Source organism: Symphodus melops, assembly GCF_947650265.1.
Source record: "Symphodus melops genome assembly, chromosome: 2".
Classification (NCBI taxonomy): Eukaryota; Metazoa; Chordata; class Actinopteri; order Labriformes; family Labridae; genus Symphodus; species Symphodus melops.
Window position 1 is genome coordinate 27,755,920 of NC_136692.1, and position 24,180 is coordinate 27,780,099.

The 24,180-nt window shown below is 41.7% G+C and overlaps 1 protein-coding gene across 1 annotated transcript in view; it reads right to left on the minus strand.

Annotated features, from left to right (window-relative positions):
- tenm3 (teneurin transmembrane protein 3) overlaps window positions 1-24,180 on the minus strand; it is a 212,732-nt gene that overhangs the window by 20,154 nt on the left and 168,398 nt on the right. The window contains 14 exon segments of the mRNA XM_079338171.1: window positions 2,024-2,202; window positions 2,403-2,545; window positions 2,966-3,071; window positions 3,266-3,404; window positions 3,890-4,052; window positions 4,757-4,816; window positions 5,050-5,223; window positions 6,093-6,194; window positions 7,241-7,395; window positions 9,694-9,801; window positions 9,924-10,048; window positions 17,344-17,364; window positions 18,114-18,291; window positions 19,015-19,086. Coding sequence (XP_079194297.1) covers window positions 2,024-2,202; window positions 2,403-2,545; window positions 2,966-3,071; window positions 3,266-3,404; window positions 3,890-4,052; window positions 4,757-4,816; window positions 5,050-5,223; window positions 6,093-6,194; window positions 7,241-7,395; window positions 9,694-9,801; window positions 9,924-10,048; window positions 17,344-17,364; window positions 18,114-18,291; window positions 19,015-19,086 — 1,725 coding nt within the window.

A 24,180-nucleotide genomic window follows, 5' to 3' on the forward strand; every position in this document is an offset into this window, starting at 1 on the left:
ACAAAATCTAGTTCACAAATATAAAAATATATTCATAGTGACAAGGCTATATGTTTGTGCAAGATTGGACTGCGGAGTAAAAAAAACCCAGATATCAAGGGAACATGTAAAAATAAATCCACATTTACACTCTGATTCATCCACATTTATCTGAATTCATTTTGTGTGGATTGAAACACATTCAAATATGTATATATATAATATATTTATTTATACACATGAATAAGTTCTGAGTTTTGTTTATTGATTTGATTCTCTCTTTAGTTTAATTCCCTCTTTTTTCTTTTAATCCTTTTCCCCCTTTCTGTTGAACGTTCAAATCAAGAAAAAAAAGAGACAATATAACCAGATGAAACATTTGAAAACACAAATACACATCAAAGATCCTTTTTTAAATGAATGAATAATAAATTAATATTGTGTTTTCTCTTTTTTTTGGTGGTTTTTTTTCCACTTCTTTTTATTATTGTATTTGTTTTATTATTGTATTTGCATCATATTCTTTTTTGTAATAGAGAAGTGCATTTTTTTGGCCCTCCTGTGACTCCATAGTCCGCCTGTAGGAGCGGATCCCTCTCTGACTTTAACACATCAGTCTTCCACCATTAAATGTTGTTTAGTACAAACTGATTGAAGCTGCGGTCCATGAGAACGCGTCGTTCCAGTTCTTGTAAAATATTATTTATCTCTGAGTTTTAAATACATTTCCCAGATCTCATGAGGCACTCGCCCTCACAGCGACAGAAAGCTTTGTGTTTGCTTGTTTTCCATGTCTGTGCTAAACTTTCACATAATGTGATGTCGCAGAACGGAGCAGCAGGCTGGCGATGGCGAGGACGCGAAACGCTAAATAATGTACATGAATTGATAGAGAAAAGTGCTGCACTTGTCAATGGTTTTGAATAACTTATTACGTTGCAATCAATACAGCGTTGCTGTGAGGGAGCCTGTGCTCTGTTTGCTCCGCGCTCTGGGAACACGGAGCGCGCTTGGAAACAAATCAGTGCCGGCCACTCGAGGCCGCGCTCCAACCGGCTCATTACTTCATATTAAAACAAGGGCAGCGGGGCCACATGATTGTTTTCCCCGGTGTTGACGCTGAAGCTCTGTCACAGCGGATGTTGAAATGTTGTTTTGCAGCTCGTATGGAACCTCGTAATAAACGCGTGCTTGACAGATGACTCCATAACTCAGGACGTCATCTCAGGTCAATTTTTAAAAGGAGACAAAGAGGTTTTAAACTTTTCGACTTGTTTCTGCCTTCAAGTTGCTGAAGTGTTGAACTCTTTTGAAATAACAGACACAGCAGACATCGAAGCAGAACGTTTAAGATTATAGTTTGCCACTTTATCAAAACAACATTTGGAAATGTAAAAAAAATTCAATCGAGATGGAAGCCTTTGCAGTAAGATGTTACTTTGTGGCGCATCATTTCAAGTCCTCCGTGAATATGTGAAAAAATGTTTACCAGGGTCATGTGCCCACTGAGAAAAAAAAATAAAAATCATTTATTTAGTTTACTCGGTGCGAAACTTTCTAACCTTTTTTAAAATACTGTTTACGATTCAACCTCGTCCTACTTCCATTTCTATGGAGCTCTTTTTCTTTCTTCTCTTTTTGCCATTATTCCAGCGAGGTATGAATACTTAGGTTGTCTTTTTTAAAGGGATGTGTTACCACAACGTTTTTTGGAGGCGTTTCTGAATGCAAGCTCACGAGCCTGCTGATCTAGAACAAGCTGGATTTATCAAAACTGATCACTTAAAGATGTGTGTATGACCTCCGTCCTCGTGTTGACAAAAGAAGGCCCAGGACAGATGGTCTTTGTTTTCAATATAAAATGACATTAATGTTAAAGTGTGGGTAGAAATCTGACCATATCTGCCAGTATGATATCACAGACTGTATAAATCACTTTATAATGGGGATTCTCTGGTGTGTGAAGCAAACTACGGAAGAGCAGATTTTGGTTTTTAGGCTTCATCTTCTCTCCTCCTCTCTCTGTCTGTCACACACTTCTTACCCTGCACCAGAGTGTAGAACGAGTCTATTGATGACAGGTTGGTTGTTATGGAAACGTCCTCATCCCTCCCCGACGTCTCGATGTCCACGGCAACGGCCCCGGATGACATGTCGCCGTGGAGATTGGTGACCACGCCGGTGGGGAAGGTCACGTTAGTCAGACGGCCCTCGCTGTCATAGCTGCAGGGAGGCAGAGAGGGATGATAGCTGCTGTAACACAGTGAACTTTAAGTGCTGTAAAAATAATTACTTAAAAAAAGCATGTGCCTCAATCCACATCACACACACACACACACACACACACACACACACACACACACACACACACACACACACACACACACACACACAGAGCACATGTTATGTGTTATCCTGCTCACTCGTAGAACGTGGTCCAGCCGATCTGGATGCTCTTGGTGGCCAGTAAACCGCTGTTGCCGTGGTAACTAAACAAGACCAGCTCCTGACCCTGAGCAGTTAGACTCTTCAGACCTCCGTTTGTCCCAATGGTCAGCCAGATGACCTACAGACACACAAACACACACGCAGAGGTGTTACACAGACAGCACTAACCACTAATATGAGCATTGATTAGAAGATGATTTTTTTTTTTTTAAAGGACTGAAGTTTCAATCCAAGTGAAAAAACAATCACGCTTCATGAGCAAGCTGAAAATACATAACACTGTGAACAAATAGATTTGATGCAAACATTTATCGTTTCAGTTTTTTTGCAAACCAAATGACAGCAACCCCGAACAGGAAAGTGTTAAAGACACTTTGTAAACTTATTTTAATGAATTGTTTTTATATTGTATTCTATGACCTAATGAAATCTCATCTTAACGAATAAACCTTTAAAATGTGCTGTGGTATGAAGACAAAAGGATGAAGATTTTTTCTGTCAGGTGATGTTCTGATGGATGGCTACAGACTCGTCTCACCTGGTTGTCAGGGGCAACCACACGCACAGGCATCCTATTTGTGTCTCTACGGATGCGGAGGGTGTTCCCGCTGCTGTCTGTTACCGCGGTAACATCCTCGTCGTTGCTGAGAATGATGGAGGGTGGGAGGAAAAACGACAAAGTGAAAATTAGCTTTGGTTTGACGAGAAGGAGAACAAAAAGTCAACAGACGAGTTCTTTTATGTGTCTTCCCACACACACGGGCACACAGACACACACACACACACACACACGCGCACACACGCGCACACACGCGCACACACGCGCACACACACGTACTTGTAGCTGAAGTTGAATTTATAGTCTCCGGTGACCAGCGACATGGTGAACTGATGAGTCCCGTTCAGATCGAACACGTAGAGCTCCTGAGAGGCCGGAGAGGCGACTTCGTACGAGCTGGGGCCAGAAGCTAGAGAGCCTAAAGAAACATGCACACAGACTTAATAAAGTTTTATGTCTCATTTTATCTGTATTAGGATTTCTCCTTCTTTTCTGTTGGGCTCAAACATGATCTCCCCCACACATGAATCTCCATAGAAATACAGAAAATTATATTTAAAATGTGGTTTGATCACTGTCCACCTTTGTATTTATCTTCTCCTCTGGATACAAAAACCTGTATATCCAGAGTCCCTGAGCCCAGGAAAGACACTGCTGATGAAGCAGCATTAACTTGGACATGTAGCTACAGGAGCTGGGGATCGAACCTCCAACTTTGAGAGACGACCAACCCAACCACTGAGTCACAGCTGGGTGGAAATGTCTAAATAGGGTTTGTGTTTAAAATTTTACAAAAGTTCCTGGAATGTTTTTGACATGCAGACAAAGTTTGTTTTTTTTGTAATATTGTTGCTTTTAAAGGAGAAGAGAAGAAACATGTATCAGTGCGCAGTATATACACACCAGTAGGCGGCATGTTGCGTCGTATGGCTCGTATCCGGATGTTTCCGAGATCTGCGACGTACAGAGTCCCATCAGGAGACACGACCAGAGAGGACGGACAGTTGAGCCGCGCGTCTTTAGCGTAGCCGTCTCCAGTTTGGTAGCAGTCACAGTTAGCATCATTCTGCAGGACAGAAGAAGAAGAAGTGAGAGGAGGCGAACTACACCTTTTATATCATTGAGTTAACTTTCTCATTAACACCTATATTTTGCAAGCTTTGTTATTTTAGAGAATAGATCATAACATTGACTTAAACTTGCAATCTTTCGAAAGGCCAGCAGGGGGCGACTTCACTGGCTCACTTTTTCGACTTCTCATTTGATTTATTCCCTCAGTAAACATTTTCCCAATTGAGTTAAATGTCTCAATCTGTAGTTTTGTGTGTTTTTTTTTTTTTTTACAAAACAGCATGATATTCATTAAGGTCCTATTTAGAGTCAAAGAAACCAGCAAGATGGGCGGAGTGAGGGCGGAGCTACCGGTGATTGACAAGTTGCTGCACTAAAAATACCTTGACATAAACTTTAGTGTTCTTTAAGAACTTTCATAAGATTCGACTGTTTTGTAAAAGCCTGTTTTTATTTTTCAAAATTTGCCTCCCCTTCACTGGTAACTAAACATTTGCTTACTCCTCGTTGCTCTACAGCTTCTTTATGTCCTCAAAGTTTTTCAAATTCTTCTGATTCCAAAACAAAAATTTAAACAAGTTGGGGACGGCTGAAACGCAAATCACTGCTCAACGTAAAGTCTGTGTTTTAAACTGTTTGGTTTGTGAGCTAATGGACTCGTTGGCTATTACATACAGTAAATGATAAAGTGTGCAGTACCTTGCAGTCACATTCAGAGGGCGCTCCAGCCAGATGTGTTATTTCTCCATCAGTTGAAACCTGAAACAGACATTTTTTCCAAAGTGAAAATCATAAACCTGTTTTTCTCTTCACAGAAAAAGAAAAAGAGACGAAAAGTTTTAAGCTGAATCTTTTTTCTGTGTCTCAGGTCCTTGTGTTTGCTTGAACCTGATGGAAGTGTCTCAGAACTGTCAGCTCAGAATGAGGGGAATATGTTCAACGCAAATTTCAGAAACGATGGTACACAAACGTTAAAAAACAAGAAAGTCTACCTGTCGAATGCGATGCAGCTTCTTCTCGTCCGTCTCTGCGATGTAGAGGACGCCGCTGTAGGACAGAGCGATGGCTGTAGCTCCCTCTAACATGGTCTGCACGGCTCTCTTCCCCATCGTGTACTCGATACCGGGGACCTGACAGTGCATGGGACGCCCTGCTACGATACGCACCTGAACACACACATAGAATGGAAAATAATTAAACACTGTGGGCCCTTATTTAACTTTTTCAACACATGTCAAGACTACATTCAGCAAGACGAGCGGCGCACAGTCAAAGCTACAGGCTGTAAAAGCGAGCCGTGGGACACGAGAAGTTGAATTGCATGGCTTGATCGTACATGTGGAGTTTGAATCAAACCAATCTGAGTGTCAGCTCTAGACTTTATTCTTAACCCTTTATAGTGTGAGTGACTATTTTTGGTCATTTCCACAAACATTACATATGGCCAGCCTTCTGCGCCTCAGTATGGTTGAGAAGCATGTGATCCTCACTCAGCCAATCAGAAGAAATCAACCTAGATCACTGATCCTGCTATTGTGGCATTTGAACCAAATATGGTAACTCTGTCAATGTTTATTACACTTACAATTCTTCATAAATGTTATAACAGAAATAAAGTTCTGTCATGTCCCTGAACAACACTATGAGGTTGTATTTCAATGAGTGCCCTGTAAAGGGTTAAACAGAGCGGACTCAGACTGGCAGCATGAGGAGGCAGCAGTGAGCATGCTGACGTTTTCTAATGTCACCAGCCTCGTGCCAAAGAACTTTACAAATATAGGCAGGATGCAAAAGCTTGACATTTCTTCGCCGCCTGCACCTAAAAACTCAGTTTGAATTGATCATTAAACACAGAGGAGTCTGAGGGCTGCTTCGCGCCTGTGTGTGTGTGTGTGTGCAGCATGACAAATGAGGGTGCACTGTTACCTCACCTGTGTTGTGCAAGACACATTGTTTCATCGCCTTCAGGATAGGATGCATGACGACTTGTAACAAAACAGTATGTAATATCACACAGAAAGAAAAAGGAGGATACCTGTCTATTTTCAGTGATCTGCAGCACCACGTTGTTGTCCAGCACGTAGATGGAGTTGTCCATGGGGTTGATGGCGAGGTCTGTGGGCCACTCCAAGCGGACCTGCATGCAGAGAGGAGGAAGAGGAGGAGGGGAGACTTTCACTCACACGACAATCTGACTCTGTACCAGTTCACATTCAATGAGTCACTTCAGTTTGAATTCTGCCTCATGTATGAGACATACAGATGATAGAAATGTTGACAGACCTCGGGAAAACAGACTAACTAAAAAACAACAAACAGACATAACAAACAAAAACGATTAAAAAAGCAGAGAATAGGAAGACTCCTGTTCCACTCCTGCAGAGAGAGAAAGTGTTTGACCACGCTCTGATTGTTTTTTCAGTGAGTTTGTGACCGGACTCTGTGGGTCGATGAGACGGTTCAGAGAGAGTTCAGTAATATGACAGCTTGGTGAACTAACCAGTTTTGTTGCTGTTGGATAATATTGATTCAAATGTAAAAATATTTTTTTACAAAAACTCTGCACACTGAATCAGTTTGAGGGACCTCCGAGTTGACAGAATTTGTGCTCAGGGCCTGAAATTCACAGGCAAAACTTTTCCTGATTTCGGAGTTGTCAGCGCTTTGAGGTCAGCGGCATCAGTAAAAAAACAACAACAAAAAAACAAAGTGAAGAAGAGAAAAACAGGAAGAGCTAGCACTGGCGAGAAAGTTTTAATGGCCTGTTAGACTTGACCAACTGACCTTTGAATGCTACTTTTTGTTACAACTGCAGATCGCTGAAAGGGCATCAGAGGAAAACAAAAGCTTAAAATCCACCCCGAGATGAACGGAAATATTTCAGACAAACTAAAATATACATGTTCTGCTTCCACTGCAGAGAAAAGGAAAATATCTAAGCTTTGTGAAACCGGCTGTTTTATGATTATTTATTGGTCAATGTTTGCACATCCTGCTGCTCGTAGGAGCAAACCACAAATAAATCGTTTTCTGAATATAAATCTAAATATGTATGGAAATAAAGGCACAAGTTTGGGAAAAGAAACTTTTCAGACATTATTAAAGGATAATGAAACGCTTCACGATGACAGTCAGGGTGGATACACATGGATGTAGCGTGTTTAGCTTCTCTTAGCGTGTTACCTGACGTATGTGCATGCTGGTGTCGCATGTCAGCGGCCGTGCGGAGGTTAAGTCGTTGCTGCCGAGCATGGTGGAGATGATTCCGTTACGATCCACCTTCCTGATCATCGTCCCGTCCACGAAGTAGATCAGACCGTTTCTGTCCACTGCGATCCCTGAAACAGAAACACGCCGTTCAATCGGTCCGTCGTAAGTCAGCAGCTGCCCGCTCTGACAGCTCTCAGCGCTCTTCGATCTCATGGACTCATCATGCATGTCGTCCATCCACCAAACTCACCCTGTCTTTGGTGAAGGTGCTTTAGTGTGCTTGCAGTGTCACCTTAACCTAGAACCTTTTAAAACCAGGACGAAGGTCATTTGACCACTTCTGATCTTACATGTTTTTTTGTTGGTCCTTTATTCTCTGTCTCAAACTTGCTGCTTGGCCAAGGCTCTCTTGAAAAAAGGATCTTACATCTCATCTTAAATCTTAAGGATGATTATCACAAAGCTCCCATATGGTGATGATTCTTTGTACAGTATGTTTCATATTTAAATAGGATGAACCAAGCTGTGGACTAAGTAACGTGATGTGCAAAGTGAGATGTGAATCACTGCTGAGATGCTAAATGCTTCGTCTGCGTTTCAGCACGGTGGGTGTGACTGTGTGAGATGCCGTTCTCTGACCTAGCATGCCTGAACACACCCTCTGAAAGCTTCAAAATTAATTCAGTAATTGAAACATCCGCTGACTTGACGCTTTATTCCCCTCCAGCAGGAAAAATAATTAGAACTTTAACAGGATAAACGTTTGTGTCGTCCTGCACTAACCCTCTGCAGACAGGCGTCCCAGCAGAGCTTCAGAGGCCCTGTGGTTCCACGTCACATTCTGTTATTAGCCTTTCCTCAACATGGTAACAAAATGTGTTGTGTCTGCCTGAGCTGATTTAAGCTCTTTATGTCGGACTGTCGGGATTTAAAACTTCTGCAGCACTTTCCTTTAGGTACACCAATGATTCTTGTCGCTCTCGCCACAAAAGATGTACTGCAACACACATAACAGTCTCTGCTTCAGGCTGTACCGCAGTAAACATGGCCGCCCATTAAACCCTCTGCTTCAGGCTGTACCGCAGTAAACATGGCCGCCTGTTAAACCCTCTGCTTCAGGCTGTACCACAGTAAACATGGCCACCCATTAAACCCTCTGCTTCAGGCTGTACCACAGTAAACATGGCCGCCCGTTAAACCCTCTGCTTCAGGCTGTACCACAGTAAACATGGCCGCCCATTCAACCCTCTGCTTCAGGCTGTACCACAGTAAACATGGCCGCCCATTAAACCCTCTGCTTCAGGCTGTACCACAGTAAACATGGCCGCCCATTAAACCCTCTGCTTCAGGCTGTACCGCAGTAAACATGGCCGCCCATTAAACCCTCTGCTTCAGGCTGTACCGCAGTAAACATGGCCGCCCATTCAACCCTCTGCTTCAGGCTGTACCGCAGTAAACATGGCCGCCCATTCAACCCTCTGCTTCAGGCTGTACCGCAGTAAACATGGCCGCCCATTCAACCCTCTGCTTCAGGCTGTACCACAGTAAACATGGCCGCCCATTCAACCCTCTGCTTCAGGCTGTACCACAGTAAACATGGCCGCCCATTCAACCCTCTGCTTCAGGCTGTACCACAGTAAACATGGCCGCCCATTCAACCCTCTGCTTCAGGCTGTACCGCAGTAAACATGGCCGCCCATTAAACCCTCTGCTTCAGGCTGTACCACAGTAAACATGGCCGCCCATTCAACCCTCTGCTTCAGGCTGTACCACAGTAAACATTGCCGCCCATTCAACCCTCTGCTTCAGGCTGTACCACAGTAGTCAGCCATGGGTGCTGCTGCTTCATTGATGGCTGTTGGAGCCATTTTTGAGTGTTTTGTTTGTTGGGCTGACTCGTGGGTCCAATAAACCAGAGAGGCTGAGTTTATTTAAAGGATGCTGATTAGCAGCAGGTGTTGCGCACACTGAAGGTAAATGGTTCTTGACTGTGGCAAAAGAAGGAAATCAGCATTTTCTTTTGTTTTATTGATGCATCTACTTTATGTTGATAATTTAAAAGGACTTACATATGCAAATAAAAGATTTGTGTTTGGAAGTTTATTTTTTGGACTCACGCCAGCAGCCACACATTATACACCGACCCAACAAATGAAATGTGCGTCAACAATGACACTTCAGCACAGCCCTGAAGCTTCACCAATAGAAGTGATATGAAATATATTCACTCCTCTTTCTTTGAGACCAAATGTCTCCATAAAACACGACAAGTTCAGGCCGAAATTTGAGTTGGTGTGAGGTCAAACTTTGTGCACGTCCACACTTAGTTTTGACAATCCCCTTCAGCGACTGCTGTTATGAAACAGGAATAATACAGACACCAGTGTGTGTGTGTGTGTGTGTGTGTGTGTGTGTGTGGTATGCACCTTTAGGCCCGAGCAGCTGAGCCTCTGTAGCTTTTCTTCCATCGCCACATCGAGCTTCATCAAACGGAGGACACTGTTCACCTGTACCGGCCACCACTTCACCATTACCTGAACAAACACAAAGATCATGGACTTACTGATTGAAGGAGACACAAATGAATAAATACAGAGTGCTGTTGTTTATTCTTGACAGCATGCAGGCTTTTTGGGGAGAAGCAGTGTGAGCTTACTGATGAGGTCTTTGGCACCGCTGAGCATCTTGGGTCGGTAGATTCGGCGTGAATTTGTGTCAGATACATAAAGCTGTCCGGTCACCGGGTCAGTGGCGAGGTAGTAACGATGAGCGGGATTGTTGCTGTGAAATAAAGAGGGGAATACTGTTTTAATGTCATGCATACATAATACATGCTGAAATGATTATTTAAACAGGAAGCACAGATTCAATCATGTATTTTGGTGCACGTTCACCACAGGCTAGAGTTTGGCTTTAAATGATGAAGTATGTCAACTTAAAGTTTAGGGATTCCTTAAGATGCCAAATGACAAATATGTCATTTGGCATCTTAAAAAAGGATTTAATGGCTGAAATGTAATCCTTAAGGGAAATACAGTCCGATCAAAGTCCATCCTCAGAGACTGACAACATTACAGTAAGGATCACAACAGATACATTATTTTTAAAACAGAAACAGCTGTTAGATTGATTTCTTTAATATCACCAGACTCTATGTGTGGTGTGATTAAAAATCCTGTTTTTGTCAAAGGAGTCTGGTAACTTTGACGAACTCAGTCTAAGTTACAATCTGAGCTAAGAATTACAGCTTTGTATCACAGCAGCTGGTTGAAGCAATCTACTGGAGCGACCCAATGTTTTTTCATTTAGATCCTGTGTTATGTGAAAATAAGGTCCAGGTTAACCCAAGTTTCTCTCTAATGACTCACGCTGCCTTCAGCAGTCATATTAAAACAACTTAAAGTCTTCCATTGAAATGATCATCAACAGAGCAGATTTACAATCTGCTTCAAGCCTTATTATGAGAGTGAAATGGAGAGAGGCTGATGATAATGAAGAAGTAATGAATAAAAGGAAGGTTGTTGAGGTGATAGCTGAGAGAGTGGTGTTAATTTACTGCCATGGGAGCACCTGCGTGTGAGGTGCAGAGTGTGTGTGTGTGTGTGTATGTGAGTCTATTTCTGTGTTCGCTCTCCTCTCCTCTTCTCTAGATTTCAGTTCAGCTGAGATACATGTTAAAAGTCTGCCTGCATGTCACTCCGAACACAGAACTGTGTGGGCGCCGTTAACTCCTGTGACACATTGTTAATGATGTCTGCCAGACTGTCATGTCCATCACGCACACACACACAGCTCTGAGCATCACACAGGGATGCATCTTCAGGTTCGGCCTCCGAGTCTCCAGGTTCATGATCATCAGACGATCACAGGTGAACAAAGGACAAAGCTTTAACTAGACAGACTTTGTTGTCTCTGTTTTCAGTCAAGTTTTATTCAGGCAAAATCTTTCAAAGAGTTCAAATCCCTCCATGATTACACAGATTCTGCACTGACGAGGAGGGACTGCTTGAACTTGTTTCCTGCAGTAATGATTCAGTGTCCTCACAGTGTCGAGGTAAAAACAGTCCTGAAGGACGCTTCTCCTGTCTGTTTGCAGCAAAGCTAACTGAAGCTCACGTCACAGTTGCATATGATTTAATTTAATTAAATCATTTCTACTTTAAATCAAAGACCAACAGAGTGCAAATAATAAACTAATCTGTTTCATCTTTAGTATTATGACGTTTACTGCGAGTTAGTTGATACATTCACCCTGTCTGTTAAAACTACAATCATATAAAACAGCACTGTTGTTCTAGGAAAGGTAAAACACACACATAATGCACATAACGAACCAGGCCACTAGCAAAAATGTTGATGTAGCAGTTTAATGCAAATCCACCTGTCGAGACTACAATTAATGACCGGAGCGTTGACGCACGATCTGCTAAACCTACAGGATGTTGAAATGTCTACCGACAGTAGAACCACTCTCCGAAAGTGATGCAAAATCATTTAGTGCTCCCCCTGCTGATTGGCCTGCATAAGCTCCGCCTCCTCCGTATTAACAGAAGGGACATGGGCCAGATTATAAATTCAAATTCACACATCAAACACATTTCTCTCAAACACGGTTCTGTAATTATAGTTTTATCTCATCAGGTTAATGTTTTTCGGCGAGTTTCTTTTAATTGGATGAGAAGAAGAGCAGATGTAACGTCCTGACAGCTCTGTTGACAAACGAGACTCCTGCAGTGCTGTTCACACCTCATTATCAGAGTAGAGGAGGATGTGAGAGAGGAAGCGTAGCAAACACAAACACAGGAGTCACTGAACTCTGTAACTGTGAGTGTCTGTTCCAAACCAACACATAAATCTGTACCCACCTGAGGGACCTTTGACCTTTTATCAGAACCACACAGACTGAATTAACCCTACTCTAAATGTGTAATATGCCATGTGTTCGTATTTTAGCTTCACTCTTGGACAGCAGGAGGCGGTGCAGACGCGTTGTCCATATTTTAATACAGTCAACAGCTTTCCTGAAATTCAACCCATCCTGCCTCCTGATGCTTCAACACTGAACAGTAATGTAACATTTCATTCACACAATCCTCCAGTGATTAACTTAACTGAACAGCACAAAAAGGAAAACACTTTTGTAATTTTCAAACTCAATTTCCAGAGAGTAAGGTTTAATTATGATAAATCATAAACTCAAAGAAAACATATGCAAGAATGCAAAACAAAGTTATTCCCCTCATAAGCTTCATGAGCCTGATTATAAATGTAAGGAACACAAAGTACAGGCACTGGTGTTAACCTGAAGGAGGGAAAAGTAACAAGCTGTCAGAAAATAAATACCGAAGTAAAGAACATATTTCTGAAAGCTGTAGTCTAGTTGTTGTTTGTTACTTCCAACCTCTGAGTGTGAAGAAACTATGCAGCAGTGAAAAACAAAAGTGCACAATCACATCTCATGTGAGGGGAAAGAACCTAATTAATTCTCTCTCTTCTGTCAGAGTAAAGTGTGAAAACCGTCCATCAGTATTCCAGCTGTCTGTGTGAGACTCATTTTGTTCATTAAACACAGTGACTTCTTGAAAATTCAGCCTCGGCCTTTCTCCCTCTCATCCTCAGTTTTTAAACATTTAATAAGGTTCTCTTTAACAGTCCCATCGAGCACAGAAAGGATGGTTTAATGCCAGAGTCTATTTTAGACATCCCTCACTTTGTGTGTGTGTGTGTGTGTGTGTGTGTGTGTGTGTGTGTGGCCAAATGCAAACACACACACATTCACAGCCTGAGGAAGGACTTGCCATGGATGGCACTTGATCATCTCAACATGCCGGGACACATTAAAAGATGTGACTGAACAGGACGGAGGAGGCAGAGAAAGACAAAAGAAAGACAAAAGAAAGGACAAAGGAGAAGAAGTGACGAAGGATGAATTGAAAGAATGTAAAGCGAAGGTTGTAAATGAATAACAAAAAAGAAAACATGGGGAACACCGAAGCTGTAAGTGGAGAGAAAATGAAGGAGGCAATTCAAAAGAAAGGAGGATGAATAAACAATGAAAAGAAGTGAAAACTGTGGGAATAAGCAAACATGACGGGATGGATTGAGGGAGGTAGAGCTACAGAGAAACAAAGAGTGCCTTAATTAAAGAGTTTAATGGAAAACTACAAGAGCTGAGTAATTGAATCAAATCATTGTGAGATTGCAGACAGCAGAGAAGCTGCAGGTGTGCAGAAAAAGAGGAGGAGGAGGGAAGAGAATAGAAATGAAGCCGAATCACATTAAGTCTGAATGTGGAGGCATGCATCCTCTACCAAAGGAAACCTCAGGGTTTGCCTAAAGGACTCCAAGGAGGCTGATAGTTGTGGTCAGAGATAAACGAGAAATTCAACGTCGGAAAATGCCATTTGAATAGAGCTGTAAAGAAATGTCATTCAGTTGTATCGGTTCTAAAAGAAGCTTGAATTTGAATTCAGCTATATTTGGTGTTATAGACAGTAGACATTATACAATACCAAAAGGACATGAAAATATAATCGCTTTTACAACGTTGCTTGCACGGAGGAGAATACTTCTGCATTGGAAATCCAGAAAACCGCCTAAAGTATCTATGTGGTTAAGTGACCTCATGCAGTTCATACAGTTGGAAAAGATAAAATACTCTCTCAGAGGTTCTAGAGATAAATTCTTCTCCATCTGGGATCCGGTGTTGACATATTTGGATAAACTTAAAGTTCTGCCCAATACAACCTAGCAGCAACTCCTGTACTCTTCTTCGTGCAAGTCACAGTATGTCCGCTCGGTAACGGCACTGGTTATGATGTTGGTTTGTTTTTCTTTTATTGTTCTGTATTTGATTTTTCGCCTTGGTGGATTTTGTGTTTGTTGGATGTGCAGGTGTCGGATGTTGTATTCTCTATGCTTTTTTTTCTAGGTAGGCAGGAGGGTGGGGTGGGTGGGTGGTTGTTAAGTTCACTGTGTGTGTGTATATGTGAAAAAAAAGAAAATGGAAATGTCAGGGACGGTACATACCCATTATACTCTCATCTCTGTCAACATTTCTAAATAAAAAGAATATTCAAAAAAAAAAAAAAAAAAAGAAGCTTGAATTTGTTATTATTATTCTTTTTTTTTTTTTTTTTTACATTCTAAATTCGCCATTATGAGTCCCATTTATTGTGTCCAGACCAATAACCAACCTCTTGTGTTAAAAAAAAGTTCCCTCAGTGTCCACTTGAGGCAGCTTCCAAAAGTGAATCCATTCGGTTGCTTATTAAATTGTTTGTTTTTACAGCAGAAATAAACACATTTACCGCCTGGTTCAAAAGCAAATTTGTTAAAACAGATATCTTTATTGGTACACACTATGGGCTTGAATATTGTGTTTTGATCTTATTAAGCCTAAAACTTATGCAAACACTTCCATTATTAGGCCTTTGGTGATCTGACTGACAGGGCGTGCTGCATTGAAGCTGTTTGTCACCTCTGTGTGGATTGATCTGTAAATAGAGTCAGTATTGCCCATTTTACTTCATAGCACGTCTTCATAAACCAGTGGATGACGCCACCCATGTTTAATGCATGCGTCACTCTTAGCAGTCATGAAATCAGAACAGAGCTAAATACAAATTCAGTACTGTGCAGTCGTGTGTACCAATAAAGAAATGAACAATAAAGACCAAACATACTTGTTGTTTTACTGATTGTTTGTTTATTTCTGCTGTAAAGTTGGACATTTGAATATGGGACCAAAAAGGAATTAGTTGCTTTTTGCAGCCAGCCTCTAGTGGACACTCAGTGAACTGCAGTTCTTTTTGGTTTTATTTGTCACACTGAAGGCTGCTCAGTTGTAAAAAACTCTAAACATTTGTTATGAACATAAGCCTGGCGTCTGACTGGACAGGTAGCCAATAATGTTTTTAGATTATGTGTCAGCACATTGACAGGCCGCTGTCTGTTGGCGTGCAGTGCATACAGTATGTGGTCTGGAGTAAACAACAATCTGTGTGTACATCTCTCCTGGTGGAAGTGGACAGTGATAACCCCACGAAGACTTATCAATAGGGGATCTATTGACTTACAGAGATTTGTGGAGAGTATTGATCGAATAGAAGACCTCCTGATGGAAAAGGAGCTGCACTACAAGGAGTCTGAGTCACCTCTGAGGACGTTCAGAACAGATTTCTACACTTGATTGGACAAAAGCGCCGCTGTACATCTTTCTTTTAGTCAGCAGAGAGAGATTTCAGCAGAGCAGCCTGTAGTTCATTTCAGCCTTTCTTTAAATAGGACAGGGGATTGTTGTTGTATTTCAATGTTTCTTTTTTGTAACCTAAATCGGATCACTCGTAAGAACTTAAATTCTTAAAACTGCCTTGAATCCTTGATATAAAACTTGTAAAGGCTGTTTGGCTGCTTTTTAAGAGTCTTTGTTTCTTGTTCTTGCTCCTCCAGTTCAGACTCTATAAACGGTAATTCCTTTTGAACGGATTTGAAAAGGACAGTGACAGCGAGGACGGACACTGAAACAGAGGGAGATAACTATGGCCGTCACCCCGCCTCCCCTTAACCACGTCCCGTGTCTCTCCTTGCTGAGGGCTGCTGCTGCTACATTGATGACTGTGCCGTTCATCTGAGCTGACACCAGAGGAGACGGATGGATTTCGTGTGAACTCTCGCCAAGATTAGAGCGAGGAGGAAAACGTGAGCGAGAGACAAAAAAAGGGGAAAAAAAGGGACTTTTCAGGAGACTATTCTCGTAACGTTAGCTTCTTTAGCCTCACTCTGCCCTGCAGAGCTGCACAGCTACATGAATATAATTGACGAGTCCATGTTTTAATGAAACAGCTTTCTCCTCGCAGCTAATTTGGTCACTGGTGTGAAGTCTGTCTGTCGCATTTACATCATCTGTTTGTCTGACTCATTCTTGTCCCTCAGTGATGCATCCTGCAGCTTTCTAGCATCACTGGAACACATCATATGTGTTAAATAAGCACGCATACAGCTCAATGTCTCCTTGCTCCACAGCCATCAGCTCCGACAGCCGAGGAAGTGACTTTCAAGGAAACTAGTTTCTCTTCATCAAGAGTCACGTTTGTTACCATAGTTTTTCTTTATTCGTGTAATTATTCTGTTTTAAATGTCTTCTTGGTATCATTGAAAGGCAGGGCATCTCTTAATGGCAGGGTTGGCCATTTTCTGCAGATCCACTTATTAAGAGCTTGGTTGAAATTGTCTTTAGGTCCTGACAGAAATTAATAACTTGTGTTCTCTGAAAAAGGAACACAGAAAATCCATCATCTGTAGAAATTTGTAAGTCCGTAAAAACTTGGACCACGAGGTACCAAACTGACGAACCAATCAGGCCTCCCTGTCTCATTCTCGGTGTGCACCCACACTGAAAGCGTGTCACGGGTGACAGAGTTTATACTGTACGTTTACTTGCTGCTGAATGAGACGGGAGACGACAGAGATTCCACACAATGCAAATAATGAGCTGAGGTCCGCTTCTGGAGCAACGACGCTCGTGCATGTAAGTGAGGGGCGGGGCTTTTTAGGGAGCACAGAGGGGAGGGGGCAGTTGTAGATGGAGCACTGAGGGATTGGTACTTTCAAAATCATGCTAGTTTTCAAAAATTACCAAACCCTGTTCAAATGATTTCTGTATTCTTTGTTAATGGAAGAAATGAATCTTTTTGAAGGGTCTGTACATTCTCACTTGCACTTTGTTGATGTTACAATTTTTCCTCAGCATGACTGTATTCACCTGGAGCTATGTGCTGTGCACATTAAAGTAATCTCTACATTAATCCCCCGAGTGTTCAGTCTCAGAACTGCATGCGTTTGCATCACTTGATGCGACCTTATATCTGTGTCTGTGCACAAAATAAAGACACGACCGGTAAATAAAGACATAAAGACGGGCGATACACAATAAGGTGAGTAAGCTGTTAAATGAGCAATAGTGTTAGTTTTTTAAGGGAGAAAAAGAGAGATGGATGAAAGCAATGTGCAGAATTGATTCTGTTGCAAGAGAATGAAAAGGCAGTCAAGGATTGAAAAGGATTAGTGAGTCTTACCTATGTCTGAAATCTTTGTTTCTTTTACACAAAGCAAGCAAAGGAAAGAAACCAGAGAAGAGACAGCAGTTAGTAGACTGATTAGTTACCCAAGTTACGAAGATCACCAGAAGAAAAATGTAATTGCATTTGAATAAAAAAAAGAGATAGAAGTTGCAGAAAAGTATCAGAATTTGAACCAAGTAAGAAAGAAAAGCATTTCAGACAACTCTTTGACTTGGAGGAGTTTTTTGTAAGATGAGCACTCGAGAGTCTGCCAGAAGCTTGTTTCAAAAGTCGGAGCACTAATCCAAATTTTTCCTTCTAAATTCAGAGAGCTTGTGTATCTTTTAGCGCTTTTGGCTGCAGAGCCGGTACTCGAATGTTAATTATTGTCAAGGTGTTCAGTCTGGCCGTGAATATTTTTTCCCTTCTCTTTATGTTTTCAAGCTCGGCTTCAATGGTCTCCAAGAGGGAAGAGCAGAGAGGAAAAGATGCCCAGAAAAAAAAACAGAGTCAGAGAGATAAAATCTGATGCTCACTTTTAATTAAAACCGAAGAACTCTGGTGTTTATTCCACAAATGTTTGAGTCTGAGTGTGTGTTTTACAGTCCGTGTGAGCTGGCATTGTAGAGGCTTTGCTTTAAAATAGATCTTGAGTTCTCTGAGTGAGACCTTTATCTCTGTGACACGAGGAGCTGTATTCTTTGGATTAGGATCTAATCCCTGATCCACAGCGACAGCACCCCTTCCTCCTCCTCCTCCTCCTCCTCCTCCTCCGCCCTCCTTACCTCAGCTCCATGACACTGGTCACGTTCCCAGATGGGAAGATCCTGCGGATGTAGTTGAAGTCTCCCACAAAGATGCTGCCGTCTGCTCCACACGCCAGAGCCAGCGGGGCCAGCAGCTTGTTGCCCTCCGCCTGCCCGTTACAGGAGGGGCAGGAGATGCTGCGGCGGCGACCGTTTCCTGGAAGAGGGAGGTTGTTAAAATCCATCTTTACAGACTTCAATGTTGCACAAAAACACAGTTATCAGTTTGAACGTCATATTGTTTTCAAGCTTGTTTGAAATGTATGCTGCAGCTAACAAAGTTTGATCCTGGCATCTGACGTCCTCACTCCAGTAACGAGATCATTTCTACAAAGTATCTCGTGGCAGACTGCAGGAGGGGGCTGCTGAGGATCAGATCAGATCTGACACAGCAGACGGACAGATAGTAAATCTTACAGTTTAAACAGAAAACCAAATTGGGAGATGATGTGTTTTTCAAAGTGATTTTGAAGAGTGACGCACATCAGTGTCACCTCATTTGTTCAACATTGTCCAGAAGAACAGCCTGTATATGACGATCAGTGCCGTGCTGTCCAGATACAATGAAACGATATATTGATTAGAAGATGACCTTTCTTAGTTTGACGATTGATATTAATCTGTGTTCTTCTTCAAATAGGTTGTCTAATAAAAAAGTGAATTCAAACCAGAAATGACTGTACATGCAGAAACGAGTGAAAACGTTTTTTTCCATTTGTTGATTTGAATTAAAAATGAACTAAATAACTTCCTCAAACCACAAACAAACCCTGTTTTTGACAAACATTTCCCATCATTTACATTTTGCAGTTTTTAAAGAGACAATCACTCACAAACAACATTTGTTCCTAATATTTCGGAGGAGATTTAACCCGCTTACCCATGATGCTGCTGATGACTGCAGGCTGCTGGGAAACGAAAATGTTCTCTCCGTTGCCCTTGTACAGAATACCTGAAGGAGGACAGACAAAAAAAGATGAGTCAGAAATAAAAGAGAGGAAATAAAGACACGAGTGACTTACAGTTTTGTGATTGGAAGCAAAGGTGAGATTTTCAGAGGGAAGATCCCTTTTTGTTGGACATTTGTTAATAAGAATCGTTTCCTTGGTGATTAGAGTTCAATACACAGAATGTCCACTCACTCCATACGTTACTGTTTGATTATCAAACTATAAATGGGCCAACTGGATCATCTGATTTGAATCTCAGGATGTTTATGAAATGTTTAGCTGCTGTGTTTGTTTATTCTCTTTGATCATAAAGAAAGAAGCGTGTGTGTGTGTGTGTGTGTGTGTGTGTTGTTTTTACGTTTGTTAAAACATGTTCGTTTCTCTCTTTCTGCAAAGAGTCCCAGAGGATCACACAGCTCGTATTAAAGGGATCCAAGTGTGTTTTTTGCCTCCTTCATGTCCATTAAAGCTATATGCTAATTTACGCTATATATAATTTACGCTAAGGTATAATTTAAAATTTCTCAGGTCTGATTACATTGATTTTATGATTAACTACGGTGGCCCCTGAGGGGCAAACAACCGAGCAAGGGCCCAAACAATTTACATTTGGAAAACCGTGCAGCAAATTCAGAAAGATGTTCAATTCAGAATAAATGTGGCAAAAGTCCAAAATGAATGCAACGCAGGAAAGCAGTGCAAGAACTGCGAAAAGATGAAACAGCTGCATTAACAGCAAACAAGCTGCAAATTCAATAAATAAAATACATTTTAAAAAATCACAGAACATCCAGCCATCACAACAGAAGAGCTCCAGGCCTGTAGGGGGCGATCAGCAGTTAATTACTAAGTGTCAGATTATCTCTGTTGACATATTCTACAGGGCACAGGCTCAGGGCTGTAGCTTCCCCCAGATGATGCTCACTGCTCCTGATGCTCATTGAGGATTACATGCACAGAATCAATAAAGGCCTCGGGGAATTTCACTTAAGGTAAGACTTCAGAAAAGGGTTTACATGCAGCTTTTCATTGTTGCAGTAATGAGTGATTGATGAAGGATTAAGTAAAAGATTATAGAATTAAAGTTAGAGTTGGTACATTTTGTCGAGCATACAATCATAAGGATATTCCTTGAAATGATTTTGTCTTGTCACGCCGCTGCTGTAAAATCTCCGACCACTGCCGAGAGGTCCAGATCTAACAACCAATCTAATGCCTCCGTGTGCGTACTCTACCCTCGCCGGATGATAGCGACGGCAGAGTATGCAGAGGGAGGGAAACCGAGGAACATTGAGAAAGCTTTGCAGAGATAGAGACGACTGAGGGAGGTGAAGGGTCTGAAAAGTGACGCCATGGTTTCTTTCTTGGCTCTTGATGGCAGTTGTACCTTTCCAACCTTTCTCAAGAACTTAAACACAAGATAAGGTTTGTTGATGTCTTTTAGGTGGGTTCCTTTTGGGTTCTATTGTTGCTGGCCTCCACCGGAGACAGACCGTGGCGCTTGCAGTGGAAACACAAACATTGACCAGAGAGGAAGTCATCGGCTTTGTGCCGGACGCAGACAGAACACGGCGTACACGGATTCTGGGTAAACTGCTGGCTATGAAACTCAAATACACTGAGGTTGTTCCCGACAATTTGGGTTTTGCAGTGAGCTCATAAATCGTGAGCTTCTGTTGTGTGTTTTAAACGATCACAGAGTGCAGAGTGATCTGACATTTCACCACGACAGGCTTCATCTTTACGCTGCTTATAGGTGAAGGCTTGAATCAGTAAGCTTCTGTGATTTGACATCACAAAGCACAAAATGTACTCCAGGTATCAACATACAAATAATCTCAATCCTCTCAGAAAAGAAGTCTTGTATTTGTAACGCACAGCTAGTTTTTCCAGGTATTTTCTTCTGGTCTTTCAACTCTTTAGACTGTACTTCTATATGAGGCTGAAGACACATGAATTCATGATGAGACTGTGCACTTTTATTTACCTTTAATACATATGACTCCCACTGCTATATTTAGATATACTTCATAATTAACTTATAATGATGCAAAAAGTCCTGTGTTAATGGGATTACATCGCTCAGAGGAGTTTCTTTGATCTGATGTGAAAGATAATGTACGAGGAGATAGAGAGATTACAAAACACACATCTGCACATTAGAGACTAAATATAGGAGGACAAATCACCTGAGAGAGAAAAGAAAGTATCGTATGAACAGAGACACAGAGAAAAGGACGACAGAAGAGAGGATGAGATGGAGGAGGAAGAGGAGAGAGAGGGAAGCACTCGTTCTTCAAAGTGAGACATCAAAGAGGAACCTCCTGCAGAGAGGGAGGGAGCGCTGAATTATTCAAACTCTGCTGCCATCTTTGAAACCAACCTAAATCTATCCATCCGCCCATCCATCCATCCGTTAATCTATCTATCCATCCATCCATTAATCTATCCATCTGCCCATCCATCGGTTAATCTATCTATCTATCTATCCATCCATTAATCTATCTATCCATCCATCGGTTAATCTATCTATCAATCCATCCATCCATTAATCTATCCATCTGCCCATCCGTTAATCTATCTATCTATCCATCCATCCATTAATCTATCTATCCATCCATCGGTTAATCTATCTATCAATCCATCCATCCATTAATCTATCCATCCGCCCATCCATCCATCCGTTTATCTATCTATCCATCTATCCATTAATCTATCTATCCATCCATCTATTCATCCATCCATGAATGCTTATTAACATTTTAATCGATTGGAGAACGACTGTATTAATTCTGCATTTGAGATTTAATCGAAGAACAAACTTGTGTGGAAATATAATATATAATGTTGTATATGAATTAAGCAATTTCCTTTCATGTCTAAAAAACCAATTAAATGTGCTGGGATATTGAGTGAATGTTACGATTGAACACTGATCCTGTTTTTACTCAAACGTTTGAATGGAGAAAAAGTTTCATCATACTGAAGAGAGGATTGAAATGTTTGGTTCATTCCATTCAAAATGTGAAACCACATCTTCACTTTTAATCACAATCACTGAGAACTGTAAGCCTGTGGAGGCTGAGTGCTAAATTTCATTTTCATAAATGTGCGATGATAAAATTCAGCCAAGGCTTCACTGCCATCACCGTCAGACACCTGAACACGATGACCAGCTCGTTCTCGACCTTTAAAATACATTTCTCTGCTGTGAAAGTTTTATTCACTAAGTTGTCCATTCAGACGCCTCTGATTGTCAGCACCGTGAGAAAGCACCTGTGTATGTGTTTGTGAGCGTGTGAAAAAGTCCACTTAGCAACGTTAACACCAGCACTAGCTTAATTACGTCTACCACTGAACTAATGTAAAGTGACAGCACTCAATACTGTGTTTTCCCTGTATACACATATAACACTTAAACAGAGTTTATGGAAATCTTTATCCAAGAATGCAGAGAACGTACTAAACCTACGTTCTTGAACATGCCTGCCTTCCTGTGATCTCGGCCTCATTCTTCTCTCACATCTGTTCGCATGGCGCCCCTGAGCGTGTCTGTCAATCCTCGTGATTAAAAAGTGTGCAACATGTTACGATAACTACGTCAGTATTTTACAATTCACGGATCCTACAGAGATCCTACAGTTCCTCCGAAATGTTCTCCTGTGACTTTTATAAAGCTGGCAGAATTTGTGTTTTATATTTTTCTGTGGAACTTTCCGATGATTCAACGACCGTCCTGTAACTTTCCCAAACTTCCCACACAGTCAATTTAAAGTTCATCAAACCCAGCAGGACTCATTGCCGTCGGTCTTTAACTCCCATATCAGCCAGTTACCTTCCTGTCCGCCCGTCTGTCTCTGTATCCCTCTCCTTCCTCTTTTTCCCATCATCCTCCTCTCCTTCTTTCATCTCCCCCTCCATTAGAAGGTGTTGATTGATCAACAGCGGCCCGACCAGCGGGGCTTCACTCACGCTGTGCTGCGCTCTGTACAGGCAACCAACTACTGCATGACTCAAAAAAAGTCTGTGTGTGTGTGTGTGTGTGTGTGTGTGTGTGTGTGTGTGTGTGAGAGAGAGAGAGAGTGTGTGTGGTGTTGCAGGGTGATGAGAGCGGGAGAGACAGGCAGAGCAGAAATAGAGGCGAACATCGAATTCTCCTGCTGTGTTAAAAGACAGGGCAGTGAGGCTTTCTCACACGCCTTTCTCTCTCTCTGTGTGTGTGTGTGTGTGTGTGTGTGTGTGTGTGTGTATCAATGTATGTTTGACCTTGATTTTTAAACTCTTAAACCCTAGATTTGCACATTCTTTTCACACATGCTGCAGGCCTTGACACTCTGAACTCAGAAGAAGCCGTGGAGATGTCAGGCAGATCCGCGGTTCGTGCAGTCGTGAAAAGTCTGCAAGAGTCATGTGATTTAATAAAGAGCAATTTCCAGGCCTGGAGATGTTTTGTAGGAAAATAATCTGTCAAGTTATGGAAAATGTAGGTGCATTACAGGCGGGCCTGTCGGACATTGAAAATCCATGATATCTAACTCTACTGAAACTCTAACCTGTGGAAATCATGTGGAGATGTCATCGACACGAAAACTTGTTTGACACAGTCTGTTCAAGTGATGACAACATATCTGTACAGTTAAATACAAGAGTGATTGAATTGAACCATGAATGCAGACGAGCACATGAGAGAGGCTCGCTCGGTCAAACATGGTGAAAAAAAAAAAAGACACAACCGATCACACACATAAACACAAACAGCACTAATGTGCCACTTCAACCCACACAAACATAAATCCAGCCCTGCGTGTTCGCCCGTCAGGAGGGCTGTGTAACGGATGGTTTGTCCCGTCATCGACACTTAACATTCAGTCACACACAGAGAAAACATGGAAACATTATAACTCACACACATGCACACAAGGGAGTAATGAGTGCAGGTTATAAATCAGAGAGAAAAACGACCTTCGGTGAATCTTAGGAACGTTTGAAAAGACGGCTCCTCGTGGCGAAGGACAAATGTTTGACTTGAAATCATTCAGGTTGAAACTTTTGAAAAGTAAAAAAAACAAAAAACTTTTCCTCCACCTTCATTTTAA